Raw genomic sequence first — 22,977 nt, forward strand, 5'->3', positions numbered from 1 at the left:
TTTCAGTGGAAAGTGAAACACCTCCAAGTTTCACACGTCTGTCCCCGACCTCTCAGAGGGTCTTTTATCAAGTCTGTAAACGAGTTGCCTTATGTGTGGCTTTCCGTCATCGACAGGAAGCTGAAAGGGTGGAGCCTTCCGTGGTGATCACTGGCGTCACTCAAACTGGGAGGCGGGCTTATCTCCAAGTAGAAACCAACAACAATAACGTTTGAGGGATTTAATTATTCTAAATATCAAAGGGATGCTGAACTAACCCCCCACCGCTGTTTTCCCCCAACCACCGGTTCACAGCCCCGTACCGGTCCGTAGGTCATTTGGTCCCGGGCTGGTGAACTGTCTGATTGACTCTCGGTCTGAGAGAAGTTTTATTGAAACTAGGAGCCGGAGACTCCGGACCAGCCCCAATGATGCTCCCTCTGGAGGAGCACAGGGATTTGAGCCTCTGCAGACCCTTGACATGCACTAACACCTATAGAGAAACCACAGGACAGGAGCAGCTTTACATGCTTTTATTGACCGTCGAACAAACTGTCTGTAGGAAAACCTGCAGGATCCACAGAGACTGCTCTGTGCCTCAGGATGGAGGAGCAAGGAGGAGCTGCTCCTCCTCTTCTTCACTGCTCCTCTACTTCTTCCTCCTCCTCCATGATGGCTTGCAGACCCTCCAGTCCTTCCACAGAAACCGTCAGTGTGCCCACCTCCTCCCTCTCCATGTTCAGCACTGCGCACGCACACACACACACCACAGTCAAGGCCTCCTCTAGGCGACTTTTGGACATTCTGTTTATTTACATATTTTTATTTGTAAATCTGCGAGAATTCTCCTCTCAGACTGTGTGTGTGTGTGTGTGTGTGTGTACCCTGCAGCCTCCTCTCCAGCAGCTCGGTGTGTGTCTCAATTATTTCGGGGATGCGGATGAAGGCGACCCCGACCTCCTCACACTCTCTCTCCTGCTCCTCCTCCACCGGGGGCTCGCTCACCACCGTGAACCGGATCCTACACACACACACACACACACACACACACACACACACACACACACACACACACACACACACACACACACACACACACACACACACACACACACACACACACACACACACACACACCTAAGATGACTGCCATTGTGGGCTGCAGGGATCAGGAGGAGGGGGAGCTCAAAGACGAAGGAGCTGGAGGACCCCCCTGAGCACCAATTAGCATCATGGGCCTGGAGATGGACTACACATTTCTGGGGGTCCACATAGACAATGAACTGGACTGTAATACAGACCCCCTCTACTGGGAGGGGGGGTCTGAGACCCAGGTCCTCTGCAGCTCTATGGTGCACATGTCTTATGACCCGGTGATCTGAAGACAGCTGAGCATCAGGAGAGCTCTGTCCAGGGGGGCAGAGGTGTCTGAGGAACTTCTCAGAGCACCCCCCCCTACAAGGGGACACGAATCTCCTCTTATCTCACCTCTCCATGTGGGGGAGTCTTCCCTGCAGGACCCCCCTCAGAAGGCGGCGCCGTGACCCATGCTGTTGCGCGTCCACCGGGACCACTGCAGCAGAAGCACGCACACACACACACACACACACACACACACACACACACACACACACACACACACACACACACACACACACACACACACACACACACACACACACACACACACACACACACACACACACACACACACACAGCAGAGGAACACCACAGAAGAAGAATGGGCCTCTTTAACACTACAGCTGTTCCTTAGCATGGTTAGCTGTGAGGGGGGGCTTCCCACAGACGGCCTGCTCTCACCTTTGCTGTAGTTGAAGTTGATGCTGCTGCCTGGGGGGGGCTTGGGGAGGGACAGCGGGGTCTCCTCGGTGGGGAGGTCCAGCAGACAGAACTCCACAAAGAGGCGCTGCAGGCTATGGTCCAGAGACACCCGGGACCCCGGAGACAGACTCAGAGAGACCACCTCCACCCTCAGACGCTCAGAGACCTACACACACACACACACACACACACACAGGATCAATGTTAAAACTTAATTGTCTTTATCAGAAATGAACACACACACACACACACACACACACACACACACCTTCCTCCCCACGCTGCGCCCCCCCACTATGCAGTCATCACTGGACGACTCCTCTGCAGGAGCAGCATCTGCACAGAGGAACATCTGGTTTCACTGACTGTTCATTGCTTCTAAACAGTCTTACAGGTGGGGGTCCTTTCTAAGTCCTGCCCCTTCATCACTTCCTCACCCTGCAGGATCTCCTCCGACATCTCCGAGTCAGAGGAGAGAGACTGAGAGCTGACCGGCACCAGCTGACCCTCCGACACATAAGACTCCTCCTCTTCCTCTGCAGGTGGAGTCACTGCTGACAAACCCTGCAGACACAGAACACAGGTACTGACTCATCTGTTCTACATCAGAGGGATCTATGACTCAGCTGTTCTACATCAGAGGGATCTATGACTCAGCTGTTCTACATCAGAGGGATCTATGACTCAGCTGTTCTACATCAGAGGGATCTATGACTCAGCTGTTCTACATCAGAGGGATCTATGACTCAGCTGTTCTGTGTTAAAGGGATCTTTGACTCACCTGTTCTACATCAGAGGGATCTATGAAGGAGACCTTCTTGGCTGGTGGTCCGTCCTTTAATCGTGTCCTCTGCCTGAGTTTGGGCAGCAGGGCCTGATGGAGGAACCACAGCGAGTGGGGGTTACAGACAAAGGGAACAGCAGGTAGAAACGTCCGGCTGATGTTGAGCACCAGGAGTCCTGCTGGGACCACTGGGTGGTCTCAACATCTCAAAGTCTGCAGACAGACCATAGTATAAACTGACCTTAGACGCAGAGACCTGGGGGAGGGAGAGAGGGGAGGGGTGAGGGAGTTTCTCCTTCTCTTGCAGAGCCTTGTCTACGTCTCCGACTTCCTCCTCCTCGTCCTCCTCCTCCTCCTCCTCGTCGTCCTCCTCCTCTGCAGGTCGGCTCTCAGGTGGAGGACGGTAGGAGGACCTCCACTGCAGCGTCAACTCGATGTGTCCGGAGGGGAGACCGGAGGGGTCTCTCAGCTCAAACCGCCCTGAGGACAGACAAAGACCCCGCTATCAAACAGAAACCTGGGGTCACAGTTAGCTTTAGCCATGTTAGCATCAGACTTCAACTAAAGCAGGAAGTGTTCTGACCGGAGACCCCCTGGTCCCGGGCCAGAGGCAGCAGAGGGACCTGGGTCTTCCCCAGGTAGGTGTCCATGCGCTGCTGCTTGTAGTCGAACACGTAGAGCTGCAGCGCCTCGCTCTGCAGGTAGTGGTGCAGCGCGGCATCCATCAGCACGGGGAAGGCCCTCCGGTCCTCCAGGCGGGGGCTGCAGCAGGAGGGGGCGGTGGCCGTGGGATGGTCCGGGAAGTCGTAGAACTTGTAGACCACGTAAGGGCTGGGCAGGGAGGGGCTTCGCAGGTCCATGCAGCGCTGCAGCGTGATACACAGCTCGTTCCTTTGCGGCAAGACCACCTTTAGAGAGGACCCACACACGCTTCAGAGGGGCTGCGGGTCTGAAGCACAGCTCTGAGGGACTAGCTCACACAGCTGATGCTAACTGTGCTAACTGCCCAAAATCTGCAGCTCAGCATCCTGCAGAGAGCTGGAGACCCCTCCTCTACATTTCATCACACTTTGGGGTCTCCGGGTTACATCAGGACTCTGAGCTGCAGCTGGACTGATAGACCACCCCAGGCTGGGGGGGCAGTGTGAAGGTACCTGGGTGTCTGTGCTCAGTCCCGGGTGCAGCAGCTGGTCTCGGTGCAGACGCAGGGTCTCCTTCATCGGGACCCTCAGCCTCAGCATGTACTCCAGAGAGCCAAATCTCTGGGTCTCCTCACTCCCTCCTGAAGACAGGGCGTGGCAGGAGTTCAAAGAAATGCTGCTCCATCCCTCCTCTGAGAGTGGAGCAGCTACATCATATATTGAGTTGATACAGCTCTTGTATTTGAGACGGGTCGCGGACTCACCCAGCAGCGGCACGCTCCCCAGCAGCGGCACGCTCCCCTGCACCGTCCCCCCTGCCTCCAGCAACGGCTGCAGGCGGAGCTTCGCGCCGGCCAGCGTCCTCCAGTCGACGCCTAGCGCCTGGTGCAGCTCCACCCTCACCACCCCGTGCTGCAGGTACTGCAGGAAGCCAGCATCCACGCTCACCACGTAGTGGGAGGTGAAGCCGTAGCGCGGCCGGGGGCCCCAGGCCACAGGCGTGCAGTGCAGCTCCGACAGGTAGAAGGCGTAGGTGCAGAAGGTGGAGGGCTCCTGGTCTCCCAGAGCCTGCAGGGCGGAAGGCGACAGGGAGGCTCCCAGCAGCTGCAGCTCCAGCAGGTTCTCCCAGCTCTGCAAGAGCTCTTCTTCATCCTCCGCTTCATCAGGGGCGGAGAGGCAGACCGGTGCTCTGCTGCTGTAGGCCACGTCTCTGAGCTGAGCTGAGGAGAGACCGGGTCAGGGCAGAGTCAGCTCAATATGTCCTCCTTTATAAATAGATCTTCAGAAACGTCCCACAGCTTCCTTTGACATGTGGATCTGTCCCTGAGCTTTACCTGCTTCTACAGCGTCTTGTTCTTCTCTGTCTTTTGCTACTGTCTGCTTTCCTTTCTTAGCACTGCCTGTCTTTCCACCTGCTCTGCCCTCTACCCTTCATCAGGTCCCGCTGTGGGACCCTCCACTAAGACCTGATGGAGGTTTCAGGTTTACCTTCAAGCTTCTGGATCCTGGCAGCCCGGCTGTCGAGCAGCACGGCCTGTCGCTGTAGCTGCTGCGCAACCCCCCCCCCCGTCAGCCTCCATCTTCTGCAGCACTGCCTGCAGCTCCACCTGAGGAAACATCACCACTACATTTACTCTGTCAGCCTCCTCCACCACCTGATTTTCGGGAAAAGACCGAAATTTGAGATTTAAAAAAAAAAAGTCAGATTTCTAACATTTTCAGAAAAAAGTCAAAAAGTTGAAAGTTCAGAAAGAAGTCAGATTTGGAACAGAGCCTCTTCAAAACCTGCTGGACATGTTCTCCTATTCAGACCTTTACTGAACAAGAACATCTGAACTCTCATCTAGAAATGTCTTTGTTCCAGATGAACAGATGAACATTTTCAAAGTTCAACTTCTTCAGATTTGTTTCCCTCAAAACTTTGACTTATCTAAAAACTCTGACATTTCAGTCAGAAATTTGAGATTTCCAGATTATTTTGTTGTTGTTGATATTTTCAGGAAAAGACAGAATTTTTCAGAGAAAAGTCCAAAATTAGAAAAGGCAGATTTCTTAAATTTTCTGTAATTTGAGATTGGGATGTGGGAGGGAACACAGGGATGTCAGCCTCTGCAGACCATTAACATGCATTATAGAACACGACAGAAGAAGAACAGGGACTCTTTAAGAGAAAGGAAATCGCATTCAGCAGCTTTTGTCTTCACACAGAGAACAATGCAGCTTCAATAACACAAATATAAATCCTTAACAGCAGATAATGTAACCATGGTAACCTTGATTCATCTGATCCTACCTCTGATCCACTAAGTCCTAGCTGAAGACCTGACTGAAGACAAGAAGGCCCTCAACATCTGTAGAACCAGGACAGGGAGAAGCTGCTGCTCCACCTGTGAGGAACTGTTCTGAGGCAGACCTAAATGTGAGTCACCTTGTAGTCCCTGCAGATGCTGCTCTCCATGCTCAGGAGGCTGCGGGTCTTCTGCAGCTCCTGGATGGTCTCAGCGTGAGCGGCTCGCAGCTCCTGCAGCTCCTGCAGCTCCTGCAGCTCCTCCTCCTGCAGGAAGCCAAGCTCCCCACTTTGCTTAGATTTATGCTTCTGTGGAGGTGGTGTTTAAAGGTTCAGGAGACACAACAGTTAAATGAAAGCCAAAACGAGAAACCTTTGCATCTTTACAAAAACATCCCTTTCACTTCTGACATTTAGGAAGTGAAAGGGATGTGTTCATCTATTCTAAACCCTTTAGAATCGATGAACACATGTATCTCTTACTTTAATGAGAAGCAGAGCCTCAGTGAGTTCAGCCACGTCGTAATGGTTCTCCTGTAACAACAGACACCTTTACACACTGGAGGATTCATGTAGTTATCATGATTCAGTTGAATGCTTTTCTTCACCCTGCTGTAGAACTTCAGACGATCGTTCATCTCCTCCAGCTGCTGCTTCTGCTCCAGAAACTGGATCTGCAGGTTCCTGTTTTCCTCCACCAGCTTCTCACTCGACTCTGAAAAATCCACCAGGTTCATTTCATCTCCTCGGCCTCATGATTCATGATTCATGCTGTATGTGTCCTTTACAAAGTCAGTATGATTGCCCCCCTGTTCTAGGGTGGCCAACAGCTGCCAATGTCCTAAAAAGGTCGCCAACTTTACGAAACACGTTTGGAGCTTCTTGCAGCGTTTGGTTTCTGCAGCTTTTAGTAAACGCTGCTCATGTTTCCTCTGCTGAATGTTCTCTAGATGCTGCATGTGTTGAAGAGCTGCTGAAGATGTTTCTGCATGAGTTCTGATCTGAGTTTCTATATCTGCATCCTGTCTGAAGCTGCTCCTCCTGATGGAGGAGATCTGGGCTGTTGTGTTGGCACCTGTAGGCCTCTGTACTGCTCTGCAAAACAAACATTACACCTGGTTCAGGTGAATGTTTTTGGAAGACATTTGTTTTCTTTCTTTGTTCTAGGAGACAATAGTCACAGCTTAGCACTGAGTAGCACTCTGAGTGTTGAAACTCTTGCTTGTGTTCCTGCAGAGTAACAGAGGGACTATAATCAGTAAACAGCATGCAGATGAGATATTATATGAAGGCTAGGCAGTGTGGAACCTCTCTCTGTCTGGATCTGGTCCAGGATTTGGTTTTTATCGACGAGGTCGGCCTGCAGCGCCGTCTCCAGCCGACAGATCTGCAGCCTCAGTTGCTGCTCCTGCAGCTGGACCCTCTGCTGCCAGGACACATCCAGCGCGCTGCCACACGGAAACACACATCCAGCGCTGAAGAGAATATGCTTAGCCTGAGTTAAGCCTGAGTTAAGACTGAGTTTAGCATGAGTTTAGCCTGAGTTAAGACTGAGTTAAGCTTGAGTTTAGCATGAGTTTAGCCTGAGTTAAGACTGAGTTAAGACTGAGTTATTCCTGAGTTTAGCCTGAGTTAAGACTGAGTTATTCCTGAGTTTAGCCTGAGTTAAGACTGAGTTAAGACTGAGTTAAGCCTGAGTTAAGCCTGAGTTTAGCCTGAGTTAAGACTGAGTTTAGCCTGAGTTAAGCATGAGATAAGCCTGAGTTAAGACTGAGTTAAGCCTGAGTTAAGACTGAGTTTAGCCTGAGTTAAGCCTGAGTTAAGCCTGAGTTTAGCCTGAGTTAAGCCTGAGTTAAGACTGAGTTATTCCTGAGTTTAGCCTGAGTTAAGACTGAGTTAAGCCTGAGTTAAGACTGAGTTTAGCCTGAGTTAAGCCTGAGTTAAGCCTGAGTTTAGCCTGAGTTAAGCCTGAGTTAAGCCTGAGTTAAGACTGAGTTTAGCCTGAGTTAAGCCTGAGTTAAGCCTGAGTTAAGACTGAGTTAAGCCTGAGTTTAGCATGAGATAAGCCTGAGTTAAGACTGAGTTAAGCCTGAGTTAAGACTGAGTTTAGCCTGAGTTAAGCCTGAGTTTAGCCTGAGTTAAGCCTGAGTTAAGACTGAGTTAAGACTGAGTTAAGCCTGAGTTTAGCATGAGATAAGCCTGAGTTAAGACTGAGTTAAGCCTGAGTTTAGCCTGAGTTTAGCCTGAGTTAAGACTGAGTTAAGCCTGAGTTAAGCCTGAGTTAAGCCTGAGTTTAGCGTGAGATAAGCCTGAGTTAAGACTGAGTTTAGCGTGAGTTAAGCCTGAGTTTAGCCTGAGTTAAGACTGAGTTAAGCCTGAGTTAAGCCTGAGTTAAGCCTGAGTTTAGCCTGAGTTTAGCCTGGGTTGCTAGCACACACATTACATCTGAAGTCAGTAACACAGGAGGGAACCTGGTTCCTGAAGTGGTTCCTGAGCTGAGCCTCTCACCTGTTCAACAGTTTCTCGTTGTTGTCCTTCAGCAGGTCTCTCTCCTGCTCCACCTCACTGATCCTCTCCTGCAGCTGCAACACAGCCAGCACCACAGACCAGTTTAGCCTGAGTTAACCCTTACTTTGTCCTGAATTAAGCCTGAGCGTATCCTGAGTTTAGCTGGAGTAAAGCCAGAGTTTACCCTGTTCTTAACATCAAGAGGACTGAAAATGAATGTGTGTGTGTGAGCTCACCTGCTCCAGCTCCAGCCTGGATATGGTGATGCTCTGCAGCTTCCTCTCCAGATCCAGACTCGTCTTCCTCTCGTCCTTCAGCTGAGCCGACAGCTCGTCCACCTTCAGCAGCGCAGCGTCGTGACTCAGCCTGAGCGTTCTCTGACCCTGAGACACACACACAGACACACACTAATATTAATACAGTCATTATTGTTGGTTTTCAGGCATTCTGATGTGTGTGTGTGTGTGTGTGTGTGTGTGTGTGTGTGTGTGTGTGTGTGTGTGTGTGTGTGTGTGTGTGTGTGTGTGTACCTCCTGCAGCTGGATAAAACGGGCCTCCAGCTCGGAGACGCTGCTGCTCCTCTCCTGCAGCTGCTTCTGGAGCTTGATGATGGCCACGTTGCTGCTCACCTGAGCCCTGAGAGAGAGACAGGTACAGCTGTCAGACACCTGAGAGAGAGACAGGTACAGCTGTCAGACACCTGAGAGAGAGACAGGTACAGCTGTCAGACACCTGAGCGCTGACAGAGAGACAGGTACAGCAGTCAGACACCTGAGAGAGAGACAGGTACAGCTGTCAGACACCTGAGCCCTGACAGAGAGACAGGTACAGCTGTCAGACACCTGAGAGAGAGACAGGTACAGCTGTCAGACACCTGAGAGAGAGACAGGTACAGCTGTCAGACACCTGAGCGCTGACAGAGAGACAGGTACAGCTGTCAGACACCTGAGAGAGAGACAGGTACAGCTGTCAGACACCTGAGCCCTGACAGAGAGACAGGTACAGCTGTCAGACACCTGAGAGAGAGACAGGTACAGCTGTCAGACACCTGAGAGTGAGACAGGTACAGCTGTCAGACACCTGAGAGAGAGACAGGTACAGCTATCAGACACCAGAGCACTGAGAGAGACAGGTACAGTTGTCAGACACCTGAGAGAGAGACAGGTATAGCTGTCAGACACCTGAGCGCTGAGAGAGAGACAGGTACAGCTGTCAGACACTGAGCCCTGAGGGAGAGACAGGTACAGCTGTCAGACACCTGAGCCCTGAGAGAGACAGGTACAGCTGTCAGACACCTGAGAGAGAGACAAGTACAGCTGTCAGACACCTGAGAGAGAGACAGGTACAGCTGTCAGACACCTGAGCGCTGAGAGAGAGACAGGTACAGCTGTCAGACACCTGAGAGACAGGTACAGCTGTCAGACACTGAGCCCTGAGAGAGAGACAGGTACAGCTGTCAGACACTGAGCCCTGAGGGAGAGACAGGTACAGCTGTCAGACACCTGAGAGAGAGACAAGTACAGCTGTCAGATACCTGAGAGAGAGACAGGTACAGCTGTCAGACACCTCAGCGCTGAGAGAGAGACAGGTACAGCTGTCAGACACCTGAGCGCTGAGAGAGACAGGTACAGCTGTCAGACACCTGAGAGAGAGAGACATACAGCTGAAAAAGAGACAGGTACAGCTGTCAGACACCTGAGAGAGAGACAGGTACAGCTGTCAGACACCTGAGCGCTGAGAAAGAGACAGGTACAGCTGTCAGACACCTGAGCCCTGAGAGAGAGACAGGTACAGCTGTAAGACACCTGAGAGAGAGACAGGTACAGCTGTCAGACACCTGAGCGCTGAGAAAGAGACAGGTACAGCTGTCAGACACCTGAGAGAGAGAGACATACAGCTGAAAAAGAGACAGGTACAGCTGTCAGACACCTGAGAGAGAGACAGGTACAGCTGTCAGACACCTGAGAGAGAGACAGGTACAGCTGTCAGACACCTGAGAGAGAGAGACATACAGCTGAAAAAGAGACAGGTACAGCTGTCAGACACCTGAGAGAGAGACAGGTACAGCTGTCAGACACCTGAGAGAGAGACAGGTACAGCTGTCAGACACCTGAGCGCTGAGAAAGAGACAGGTACAGCTGTCAGACACCTGAGAGAGAGAGACATACAGCTGAAAAAGAGACAGGTACAGCTGTCAGACACCTGAGAGAGAGACAGGTACAGCTGTCAGACACCTGAGCGCTGAGAAAGAGACAGGTACAGCTGTCAGACACCTGAGCGCTGAGAAAGAGACAGGTACAGCTGTCAGACACCTGAGCGCTGAGAGAGAGACAGGTACAGCTGTAAGACACCTGAGCCCTGAGAGAGAGACAGGTACAGCTGTAAGACACCTGAGCGCTGAGAGAGAGACAGGTACAGCTGTCAGACACCTGAGCCCTGAGAGAGAGACAGGTACAGCTGTAAGACACCTGAGCGCTGAGAGAGAGACAGGTACAGCTGTCAGACACCTGAGCGCTGAGAAAGAGACAGGTACAGCTGTCAGACACCTGAGCGCTGAGAGAGAGACAGGTACAGCTGTCAGACACCTGAGCCCTGAGAGAGAGACAGGTACAGCTGTAAGACACCTGAGCGCTGAGAGAGACAGCTGTCAGACACCTGAGCCCTGAGAGAGACAGCTGTCAGACACCTGAGCCCTGAGAGAGAGACAGGTACACAGTGGGAGGTGCTGACCTGAGTTTGGAGGTCTGCTGTTGAAGTTTCTCCTTATACTCCTCCTCCCTCCTCCTCAGCTCCTCCCTCAGCTCCTCCTTCTCCACCTCCATCTCCTCCACGTGGCACCGCTGCAGCTCCATCACGTTCTCCCTGCTCACACAGAACGTACACATCAAATACTCGGTGAAGTGAAGTGCTGTCTGATGGGTGCTCCTGGTACTCACAGGTTCCGGACCTCGGCCCGGGCCTCCTCCAGCAGGCTATGTCCAAACCGAGGCAGGAGGCCCGTAGGAGGCCGCCCCCCCCACCTCCGGACTCCTGTTACCTGCAGGAGAGGATAACTGTAACATCTGTACAACGGTCAGTGTGTGTGTGTGTGTGTGTGTGTGTGTGTGTGTGTGTGTGTGTGTCTTACTCTTCAGCTGTGTGGGGGGGGGGGAGGCGTCCCGCAGTTTCTTTAACCCAGAGTTGACTCGTGACGGGACTCGGCCGTAGGGCGCGGACCTCCTGCTGTTGGAGGTGAGGAGCTGCTGCTTGACCACCAGGAGGCGCTGCTTCAGCCCAGAGTTCTCTGCCTGCAGGCCTCGCACCTCCTCTTGCAGCTCCTCCATCACCTCCTCCAGTTCCACGTCACGCAGCCGGACCCCCGCCTGACCTCCTGCCTGACTTCCTGCCTGACCTCCTGCCAGCTGTTCCATACGACTACGGTCCTTCAGCAGACGCATCAACTTAGTGCCCAGCCTGAGGATAAGGAGGAGGAGGAGGAGTAAAATAGATAGAGAGAGAGAGAGAGAGAGATAGAGAGAGGAGGAGGAGGAGTAAGATAGAGAGAGAGAGAGAGGAGGAGGAGGAGGAAGATAGAGAGAAAGAGAGAGAGAGAGAGAGGAGGAGGAGTAAGAGAGAGAGAGAGAGAGAGAGGAGGAGAGGGGTCATGATATGTGAGTGAAGGAACACTAAAACCCGCTGCATTGTGGGAAATGTAGGATCTGTTTTCCTCTCACTTCCTGATCTTGTCGTCCTGTTTGTGTGTTTTCTGTTTGAGGAGCAGCGTCTCCTCGTGGAGGCGCAGGAACCGGTCCTCCAGCTCCTCCCGGGACACCCGCGAGATGTCCTGCTGCACCCGCGCATTCTGATGCAGCCACTCATCTGTGTGAAAGGAGGAGGAGGAGGAGGAGGAGGATGAGGAGGAGGAGGAGGAGGAGGAGGAGGAGGAGGAGGAAGAGGAGGAGGAGGAGGAGGAGGAGGAGGATGAATACATCAGTCATTGTATATTTTGCACAGGCCCTGCCTCTCCTCTCCTGGGGCCTCCTTCTGATTACCCTGGTAAAAACCATAATCCATACTGGTGCGCTCCTCCCACCTCCTCCCGTCTCCCATTATAAACAATTACACCAGGTCCAAAGAAGCCTTCAAAATAAAAGCATCCAAAGGACTTTATCTCACTTCAATAATAAAACATACTGCAAACCAAAACAGCAAGGCTACGCTTACAGAAAGCAGAATACATCCCATAATGACTGACTGACAGACAGACAGACAGACACACAGACAGACAGACAGACAGACAGACAGACACACAGACAGACAGACAGACAGACAGACAGACACACAGACAGACACACACACAGACACACAGACACACAGACACACAGACAGACAGACAGACACACAGACACACAGACACACAGACAGACAGACAGACAGACAGACAGACAGACAGACAGACACACACACAGACAGACAGACACACAGACAGACACACAGACAGACAGACAGACACACAGACAGACAGACAGACAGACACACACACACTGTGGCGTCAAACAACTGTGAGCATAGGACCAGCATCTGTGGAGGAACTCCAGGCCTGAAGGGGGCAGAGAGAGCTCACCCAGACACCCAACAGACAGGATGCAACCCATGTTTCTGGAGGGACCGATTTCACCTGCGCACCTCTAATCAAGCATGAGTATAAAATGTTTGGAGTTAGCTCGGCGAGCCCTCTTTGCTCGGTCTTGTGAGCAAGAAAGTCGGCGGATTTCGTCCGATATTGGACCTCAGAGAGATCAACAGATTCCTGAAAGTGCTGCCATTCCGTATGCTGACCACAGCAGACACCCTTCGGGTTGTTGCACAGGGGGAGTGGTTCGTAACCGTGGACCTGAGGGATGCCTACTTCCACGTGCCAATTGCATCTCACCACCGGAAGTTCCTGAGGTTTGCCTTTCCGGGCCAACACTTTCAGTTCCGGGTGCTTCCCTTTGGTCTCTCCCTTTCTCCAAGGGTGTTCACCAGAGTCGTAGCAGCAGCTCTCACCCCCCTGCAGGCGTGGGGCTTGAAGGTTCTGCCATACTTGGACGATTGGCTGGTTTGCGCGCCGTCCACATCTCAAGTGGCTCAGGATACTGCCCGCCTTTTATCCCACGTAGCCCAGTTGGGGCTAACGGTAAACACCGGGAAGAGTTGCCTGGACCCTTCCCAGCAGGTCACCTTTTTGGGGATGGTCCTGGATTCGGTCGCCATGAGAGCCTACCTGTCACCTTGCCGTGTGGACGACATTTTGCACCTTCTTCCCATCTTCAGGCTGGGCAAGATGGTGCCTTACATCCAGTTCCTCCAGCTATTGGGCAGACTGACGGCTGCCTCAGAAGAGTCAGGGTGTCCCAGCAGTGTCTCCACTCTCTGTCCCGCTGGAGAGACAGGGACTATCTTTTGATGGGCGTGCCCATGGGTGTCATCCCATCCCGCCGGGAGACGGTCACTACAGATGCATGTCTCTCAGGATGGGGTGCCGTGTGGCAGGGCAGGACTGTCCAAGGTCAGTGGTCTGCCCTGGAAAGTGCACATCATGTAAACGTGCTAGAGCTTCATGCTGTGCAGCTTGCACTCATGCACTTTTTACCCCATCCAGACAGTCTCCTTTATGCCTTCCCGCCGCTTCCTCTGATTTTACAGACGCTTCAGAGGGTCCTTACACGGGGACACAGGCTCCTTCTGGTGGCCCCCCTCTGGCCGGGGAGGGTGTGGTTCCCACTGCTGCGCAGTCTCTGCTGCAGCCCACCATGGCGTCTCCCCAACAGGAAGGACCTGCTGTCACAGCTCAGGGGTCAGGTCTGGCATCCCGACCCTCATCGTCTTCAGCTCTGGGCTTGGCCTCTGCAGGGCCCAACCCACCACTGAGTGATCTCACGGCGGCTGTCAGGGGAACTATCCTGCATGCCAGAGCACCCTCCACTCGGTTGCAGTACGAGTGCAAGTGGAAGCTGTTCTCCCACTGGTGTATAGGCAAGGCTGAGAATCCAGAGCATTGCTCTGTGGCCTCTATTTTAGAGTTTCTGCAGTCTCTTCTAGATCGTGGACGTTCTCACTCCACTTTGAGGGTTTAGGTTGCTGCTATCTCTGCCCGACATGCCGGAGTCGAAGGCGCCACAGTGGGGCGCCACAGGTTGGTGTCCCTCTTCCTGAGAGGGGCCTTAAGGCAGCGTCCCCCTAGCACCCTGAGGGCTCCTGCTTGGGACCTACCCCTGGTGCTGGATGCCCTATCGTCTCCTCCCTTCGAGCCCCTGGCCCAGGTGGGGCTTAAGTGGCTTTCTATGAAGGCAGCATTTCAGCTTGCCATAACCTCAGGTAAGCGAGTTGGGGAGTTGCATGCCCTCTCTGTGAGCGATACATGCCTGAGGTGTTACTCCGACGGTTCAGGTGTTACCCTTTGGCCTAACGTGGCGTTCCTGCCCAAGGTGCTTCCACGAGCCCACTTCAATCAGCCTATCCAGCTTGCACGCCTTGGTAGTCATCAGGAGGATGGCACATCTGAGTTGCTGTGCCCTGTACGTGCCCTAAGGGCGTACATTGATGCTACCGCCTGTATACGACAGTCAGAGCAGCTCTTCGTTTGCCATGGCGGCACTAAAACAGGTTGTGCTCTCTCTAAACAGCGGCTGTCCCACTGGGTTGTAGACACCATCTCACATGCCTATGGGGCCAGTGGCCACCCCCTGCCATCAGGGATTAGATGCCACTCTACAAGGAGCATCTCAACATCTTGGGCTGCCCTGAGAGGGGTGCCCCTGGAGACCATCTGCGCCGCGGCATCGTGGGCGTCTTCTGGTACATTCTGCAGGTTTTATCGGGTCAATGTCGCCACTCCCCATCCTTTGGGCGTGGTCCTGTTGCCAAGCTCTGCTGCTTCCAATTAGGGTATGTGCTTGGATTCTTCATGACATTGTTGGTATAAGTCATCCAGTGCTTAAAGCACCGCCTCTGACGGTCAGTAGGGATGAAATAGAACGTAAGTTACAGCTGTAACTATGGTTCTATGAATCCCGGATGACCGCCAGAGTATCCTGTCACTCAGAATCCTCGTTTTTTTCGCGAGAAGATTCTGGGAACAGATCCTCTGATGACACCGGCAGATATAGCCTGGTGTCACGTGGGGTCACAGGTGACTTTGTTGGTATTGGTACTCGACCTGCGCATGCGCAAGATGGACATATCCAGTGCTTAAAGCACCGCCTCTGGCGGTCATCCGGGATTCATAAAACCATAGTTACAGCTGTAACTTACGACTTATTTGGACCTTGTGAAGTCAAGGTCGAGGTGAGAAAGAAAGTCAAGCTCAAGGTGTGGGGAATTGTCTTCTGCTGCATGGCATCCAGAGCTATGCACACAGATGTTGTCAGTGACCAGTCAACTGAAGGCTTCTTACTGGCGTACCAGAGATTCACAGCACTTAGAGGGCATCCGAAGAAACTGTGGTCAGATCCTGGAAAGAACTTTGTGGGAGCCAGACCGGCCCTCAAAGAGCTCTACCTCTTTCTGGACCAACTGGGAAAATCTGAGCTTGAGAATGAAGCTTCCAAGCATGGAACAGAATGGAGTTGGAAAATCCACCCAGCAGACTCTCCTCACAGGGATGGAGCTGCAGAAGCAGCTGTTCGTGCTGTGAAGCGGGCCTTGCAAAACCTGGGAGGAGAAGGACTCTTCACATGGAGTGAGTTCCAGACATTCTTGTTCATGGCTGCCAATCTTGGTAATGAAAGACCCATTGATGCCAGGGTGCAGAGCCGGGAGGACTGCATAGATTACATTAGCCCAAATACCCTTCTGCTTGGACGGAGGAGGAGATCTTGGAAGCTTTAACTTTGAAGGCTACCCCTACAGAAGATTGAGGGCTATTCAAACAGAAATCGACCGATTCTGGAGGAAATGGAGTCAGTTAGCTGGGCCTAACCTATTCGTGAGGACTAAGTGGCACACAGTGCAAAGGAATGTGGCAGTTGGAGATGTTGTCTGGCTAGTGGACCAAAACGCCCTGAGGGGTCAGTATAGGCTCGCCAAAGTGATCAATGTCAACGCTGACAAGAAGGGCATCGTCAGGGATGTTCACGTCAGAACTTTTCCTAGTTACCCGGTCCCAACTATGAAGCCTGCTCAAAACCAGAAGGCAAAAAGACTCAAAACCAAAATATCAGTTACAGTTCTTCAGAGATGTCAGGCGTATCATTGTCCTACTTCCGATTGAAGAGCAACACTGAAAGGGCAACTTAAACAAACTCTGCCCAACACTAAGGTGCTGTGACCTCCTTGGGTTCAAGAACCAGGAGGTCAAGTGGGAGGTGTGGCGTCAAACAACTGTGAGCATAGGACCAGCATCTGTGGAGGAACTCCAGGCCTGAAGGGGGCAGAGAGAGCTCACCCAGACACCCAACAGACAGGATGCAACCCATGTTTCTGGAGGGACCGATTTCACCTGCGCACCTCTAATCAAGCATGAGTATAACATGTTTGGAGTTAGCTCGGCGAGCCCTCTTTGCTCGGTCTCCTCAGCCTACTGACAGCTCATGTTCAACCACAGACGCAACTGGTATGGACTTCAAATGTTTAGTTTGAGAGAATCATTTGTTTGCTGTTTTCTGTTTGAGTTTGATCTGTGTTGAATTTAAATGAGATGTTTAGTTTAATGATCAGGATTGATGCGTACTGATGTGGAATGTAATTTGCCCTTTTGGTTCTTAAAGGTTATCAACCTATTCTTCCTCTGGAATTTCTCTTTGTGCCATCAATCTGAAAGAAAACAAATCACCAGAACGGAACAGAGTTGTCCCCTTGCATCATTTGTGTTGAACAAGCCGTTTTCAAGTTTGGGCAGAGCTGAATCTGAATCTTAACATCTGGATAACTTGACACACACAGACAGACAGACAGACACACAGACAGACAGACAGACAGACAGACAGACAGACAGACAGACAGACACACAGACACACAGACACACAGACAGACACACACACAGACAGACAGACAGACACACACACACACACACATAGACACACAGACACACAGACAGACACACACAGACAGACACACAGACAGACAGACACACACACAGACACACACACAGACAGACAGACAGACAGACAGACAGACAGACACACAGACACACAGACAGACAGACACACACACAGACAGACAGACACACAGACAGACACACAGACAGACAGACAGACAGACAGACAGACAGACAGACAGACAGACACACACATAGACACACAGACACACAGACAGACAGACACACACACAGACAGACAGACACACACACAGACAGACAGACACACACACAGACACACACACAGACAGACAGACAGACAGACAGACAGACAGACAGACAGACAGACAGACAGACAGACAGACAGACACACACATAGACACACAGACACACAGACAGACAGACACACACACAGACAGACAGACACACAGACAGACACACAGACAGACAGACAGACAGACAGACAGACAGACACACAGACAGACAGACACACAGACAGACAGACACACAGACAGACAGACACACAGCGTCTGTCAGACCAACCTGCAGTCAGTGGGGACAGCTGGACTGGGAAGTCTCTGACTGGGACGTCCCCGGCTGTGTCATCGAGTACAGTGGACATAATCTGTGAAGGAGATGTGTGTAGAACATCATGTATATTATGGTCTGTCCTACAGTAGTCCCCAGCACAGAGACACTGCTGAGCTGCTTCTGTTGGATCTGGACAGTTCTGGAGGTTCTGAGGGTTCTGAAGATTCTGGGGATTCTGGGGTTTTTGGAGGTTCTGGAGGTTCTGGGGTTTATGGAGATTCTGGGGGTTTTGGAGGTTATGGAGGTTCTGGAGATTCTTGGGGTTATGGGGGTTCTGGGGGTTTTGGAGGTTCTGGAGATTCTGGGGGTTATGGGGGTTCTGGAGATTCTGGGGATTCTGGAGATTCTGGGGGTTATGGGGGTTCTGGAGATTCTGGAGGTTAAGGAGATTCTGGGAGTTATGGGGGTTCTGGAGATTCTGGGGTTTATGGAGATTCTGGGGGTTTTGGAGGTTATGGAGGTTCTGGAGATTCTGGGGGTTATGGGGGTTTTGAAGGTTCTGGGGGTTATGGAGGTTCTGGAGATTCTGGGGGTTATGGTGGTTTTGGAGGTTCTGGGGGTTCTGGAGATTCTAGGTGTTGTGGAGATTCTGGGGGTTCTGGAGATTCTGGGGGTTATGGGGGTTTTGAAGGTTCTGGGGGTTGTGGAGATTCTGGGGGTTATGGGGGTTCTGGAGATTCTCGGGGTTCTGGGGATTCTGAAAAGTCTGGAGATTCTGGAGGTTCTGGAGATTCTGGGCATTATAGGGGTTCTGGAGATTCTAGGTGTTGTGCAGGTTCTGGGGGTTATGGAGGTTCTGGGGGTTCTGGAGATTCTGGGGGTGTTGGGGGTTATTGAGATTCTGGGGGTTATGGGGGTTCTGGAGATTCTGGAGGTTATGGAGATTCTGGGAGTTATGGGGATTCTGGAGGTTCTGGAGATTCTGGGGGTTATGGGGGTTTTGAAGGTTCTGGGGGTTATGGAGGTTCTGGAGATTCTGGAGGTTATGGAGATTCTGGGGGTTCTGGAGATTCTGGAGGTTATGGAGATTCTGGGAGTTATGGGGATTCTGGAGGTTCTGGAGATTCTGGGAGTTATGGGGATTCTGGAGGTTCTGGAGATTCTGGGGGTTATGGGGGTTTTGAAGGTTCTGGGGGTTATGGAGATTCTGGGGGTTATGGTGGTTTTGGAGGTTCTGGAGATTCTAGGTGTTGTGGAGGTTCTGGAGATTCTGGGGGTTCTGGAGATTCTGGGGGTTATGGGGGTTTTGAAGGTTCTGGGGGTTGTGGAGGTTCTGGAGATTCTGGGGGTTATGGGGGTTATGGGGGTTCTGGAGATTCTCGGGGTTCTGGGGATTCTGGGCATTATAGGGGTTCTGGAGATTCTAGGTGTTGTGCAGGTTCTGGGGGTTATGGAGGTTCTGGGGGTTCTGGAGATTCTGGGGGTGTTGGGGGTTATGGAGATTCTGGGGTGTTGGGGGTTCTGGAGATTCTGGGGGTTATGGGGATTCTGAGAAGTCTAGGGGTTCTGGAGATTCTGGGGGTTATGGGGGTTCTGGAGATTCTGGGGGTTCTGGGGATTCTGAAAAGTCTAGGGGTTCTGGAGATTCTGGGGGTTCTGGAGATTCTGGGGGTGTTGGGGGTTATGGAGATTCTGGGGGTGTTGGGGGTTCTGGAGATTCTGGGGGTGTTGGGGATTCTGAGAAGTCTAGGGGTTCTGGAGATTCTGGGGGTTATGGGGGTTATGGGGGTTCTGGAGATTCTGGGGGTTCTGGGGATTCTGAAAAGTCTAGGGGTTCTGGAGATTCTGGGGGTTCTGGAGATTCTGGGGGTGTTTGGGGTTCTGGAGGTTCTGGGAGTTTAAACGTTACTTAATTACAAGGTACTTTTTCACCATGTTATGTTACTGTGTACTTCTACTCCTCTACAGATCACAGGTACATGGTGCACTTTCCCTCCACTTCATGCATTCAACACCTTTAGTGACTTTACAGATCTGGATCAATGATGGTGAATATAATGACCCTTCAATCAGACTGTAGTTCACCTGCAGTAAATCCAGCAGCTACCCTGCAGTATACAAAGCATTCAAACTAGCTGCACCTTTACCAGCTCTGAGACACTTTACTGATCAATCATTATAAAACATATCAGAGATATTATTCTGAAATGGACCAATCAGACAATGACTACTTTAACTGTCACTACTTTAAGTACATTTAGAGGAGAGTACTTTCTACTTTCACTGGAGGAACATTTAGAATACTTTACTGTGACAGAGTATTCCTACACTCTGGTACTTCTACTTGTACTACAAGATCTGAATACTTCTACTTTACTCAAGTACAAGACCTGAGTACTTCTACTTTACTCAAGTACAAGATCTGAATACTTCTACTTTACTCAAGTACAAGATCTGAGTACTTCTACTTTACTCAAGTACAAGATCTGAGTACTTCTACTTTACTCAAGTACAAGACCTGAGTACTTCTACTTTACTCAAGTACAAGACCTGAGTACTTCTACTTTACTCAAGTACAAGACCTGAGTACTTCTACTTTACTCAGTACAAGACCTGAGTACTTCTACTTTACTCAAGTACAAGACCTGAGTACTTCTACTTTACTCAAGTACAAGATCTGAGTACTTCTACTTTACTCAAGTACAAGATCTGAATACTTCTACTTTACTCAAGTACAAGATCTGAGTACTTCTACTTTACTCAAGTACAAGATCTGAGTACTTCTACTTTACTCAAGTACAAGACCTGAGTACTTCTACTTTACTCAAGTACAAGACCTGAGTACTTCTACTTTACTCAAGTACAAGATCTGAGTACTTCTACTTTACTCAAGTACAAGACCTGAGTACTTCTACTTTACTCAAGTACAAGATCTGAGTACTTCTACTTTACTCAAGTACAAGACCTGAGTACTTCTACTTTACTCAAGTACAAGATCTGAGTACTTCTACTTTACTCAAGTACAAGATCTGAGTACTTCTACTTTACTCAGTACAAGATCTGAGTACTTCTACTTTACTCAAGTACAAGATCTGAGTACTTCTACTTTACTCAAGAACAAGACCTGAGTACTTCTACTTTACTCAAGTACAAGATCTGAGTACTTCTACTTTACTCAAGAACAAGACCTGAGTACTTCTACTTTACTCAAGTACAAGACCTGAGTACTTCTACTTTACTCAGTACAAGACCTGAGTACTTCTACTTTACTCAAGTACAAGACCTGAGTACTTCTACTTTACTCAGTACAAGACCTGAGTACTTCTACTTTACTCAGTACAAGACCTGAGTACTTCTACTTTACTCAGTACAAGACCTGAGTACTTCTACTTTACTCAGTACAAGACCTGAGTACTTCTACTTTACTCAAGTACAAGACCTGAGTACTTCTACTTTACTCAAGTACAAGATCTGAGTACTTCTACTTTACTCAAGTACAAGACCTGAGTACTTCTACTTTACTCAAGTACAAGATCTGAGTACTTCTACTTTACTCAAGTACAAGACCTGAGTACTTCTACTTTACTCAAGTACAAGACCTGAGTACTTCTACTTTACTCAAGTACAAGATCTGAGTACTTCTACTTTACTCAAGTACAAGACCTGAGTACTTCTACTTTACTCAAGTACAAGACTGAGTACTTCTACTTTACTCAAGTACAAGATCTGAGTACTTCTACTTTACTCAAGTACAAGACCTGAGTACTTCTACTTTACTCAGTACAAGACCTGAGTACTTCTACTTTACTCAAGTACAAGACCTGAGTACTTCTACTTTACTCAGTACAAGACCTGAGTACTTCTACTTTACTCAAGTACAAGACCTGAGTACTTCTACTTTACTCAGTACAAGACCTGAGTACTTCTACTTTACTCAAGTACAAGACCTGAGTACTTCTACTTTACTCAAGTACAAGATCTGAGTACTTCTACTTTACTCAAGTACAAGACCTGAGTACTTCTACTTTACTCAAGTACAAGACCTGAGTACTTCTACTTTACTCAGTACAAGACCTGAGTACTTCTACTTTACTCAAGTACAAGACCTGAGTACTTCTACTTTACTCAGTACAAGACCTGAGTACTTCTACTTTACTCAAGTACAAGACCTGAGTACTTCTACTTTACTCAAGTACAAGACCTGAGTACTTCTACACACATATATATATATATATATATATATTATACACACAGGTCTGTGTGCAGATTCCTCCCTATATTTGTCTCCATCGTTAGCCCGTTAGCCTGTTAGCCTGTTAGCCTGTTAGCTCCGTTAGAAACAGATCACTAACTCTCTGTTATTAACAGACAGTGTGACAGTGTGTCTAGTTGGATATTAAAACACATTTAAAGGTTTGAAATGCTCTCTTTCTAACGGTTCTTACCTTTGAAACCGCTGTATTGATTCCGGAGCGTCGGTTGCTACTGAAAACAGATCGCCTTGTGGTCGTTATGATGACACTGCGCATGCGCCGGGAGGGCAGGGTTCGGGGTAATGTAGTTTGTCTTTTGGTTTCATGCCGGGTGGCAATTAACGTTTGAGGTGCATTACCGCCACCTGCTGATATAAATACAAACAAATACAAATTAAATTCACTCAATGAATCCAGTATTTCCACACTTTATGTCTATCCTCTCAACACTAAACATGTTCCAGAGATTTAACAAAAAATAGGACGATTTTCTGACTCTGTCCTCAGAAATTTGACTGAGAAACAAGACAGAAAAAGTCAATGCATTTCTTTTGACTTCCTTCTTTTTAGGTTTTACATGTGGCTGTTCTTATCGTCTTACATTAATATGATCTACGCCTACCAAAATAAAACTCTTCTCAATCCACTTTACATTGTTTGTAATCTCTCTCTGTTTCCTCTGTGGGAGGGTCTCTGGGACCCCGATCGAGCTCTTGGGGAATCAAACAAATTATAATTATTATGTCAGAGAGATGAAGAGGAGCAGGAGTTGGATATGCTAGGGTGACCAAACGTCCTCTTTTGCCCGGACATGTCCTCTTTTTACGTCCTGTCCGGAGCGTCCGGGGGGGTTTCATAAATTCATGAAAACGCCCGGTTTTCACAGTTGGGACCATTAAAAATTGACTGGCGCTCCCCCCCCCCCCCCCCCCCCCAACAATCGCAAGTGGGGGGTTTTATAAATTCATGAAAACGCCCGGTTTTCACTGTTGGGACCATTAAGCGTGTACTGAAATTGACTGGCGCTCCCCCCCCCCCCCCCCCCAACAATCGCAAGTGTCCTCTTTTCGCCACCTCAAATCTGGTCACCCTAGATATGCTCATTAGTTCTGTTA

The 22,977-nt window shown here is 50.2% G+C and overlaps 1 protein-coding gene across 1 annotated transcript; it reads right to left on the reverse strand.

Annotated features, from left to right (window-relative positions):
- Positions 1-497: 497 nt before the first annotated feature.
- On the reverse strand, positions 498-22,217 carry rpgrip1l (RPGRIP1 like). Its single transcript, XM_063897738.1, is given in 26 exon segments — positions 498-724; positions 864-1,000; positions 1,468-1,552; positions 1,801-1,987; positions 2,090-2,157; positions 2,259-2,385; positions 2,603-2,695; positions 2,847-3,085; positions 3,189-3,513; positions 3,760-3,887; positions 4,011-4,466; positions 4,735-4,799; positions 4,801-4,853; positions 5,675-5,842; positions 6,017-6,067; positions 6,142-6,248; positions 6,842-6,981; positions 8,042-8,115; positions 8,278-8,424; positions 8,572-8,677; positions 10,772-10,903; positions 10,978-11,071; positions 11,169-11,494; positions 11,755-11,899; positions 17,622-17,703; positions 22,055-22,217. Coding segments are annotated over 26 exon segments (3,726 nt in total). The 5' UTR covers positions 22,139-22,217; the 3' UTR covers positions 498-617.
- Between the last annotated feature and the right edge of the window lie 760 nt (positions 22,218-22,977).

Source organism: Eleginops maclovinus, chromosome 2, assembly GCF_036324505.1.
Source record: "Eleginops maclovinus isolate JMC-PN-2008 ecotype Puerto Natales chromosome 2, JC_Emac_rtc_rv5, whole genome shotgun sequence".
Lineage (NCBI taxonomy): Eukaryota > Metazoa > Chordata > Actinopteri > Perciformes > Eleginopidae > Eleginops > Eleginops maclovinus.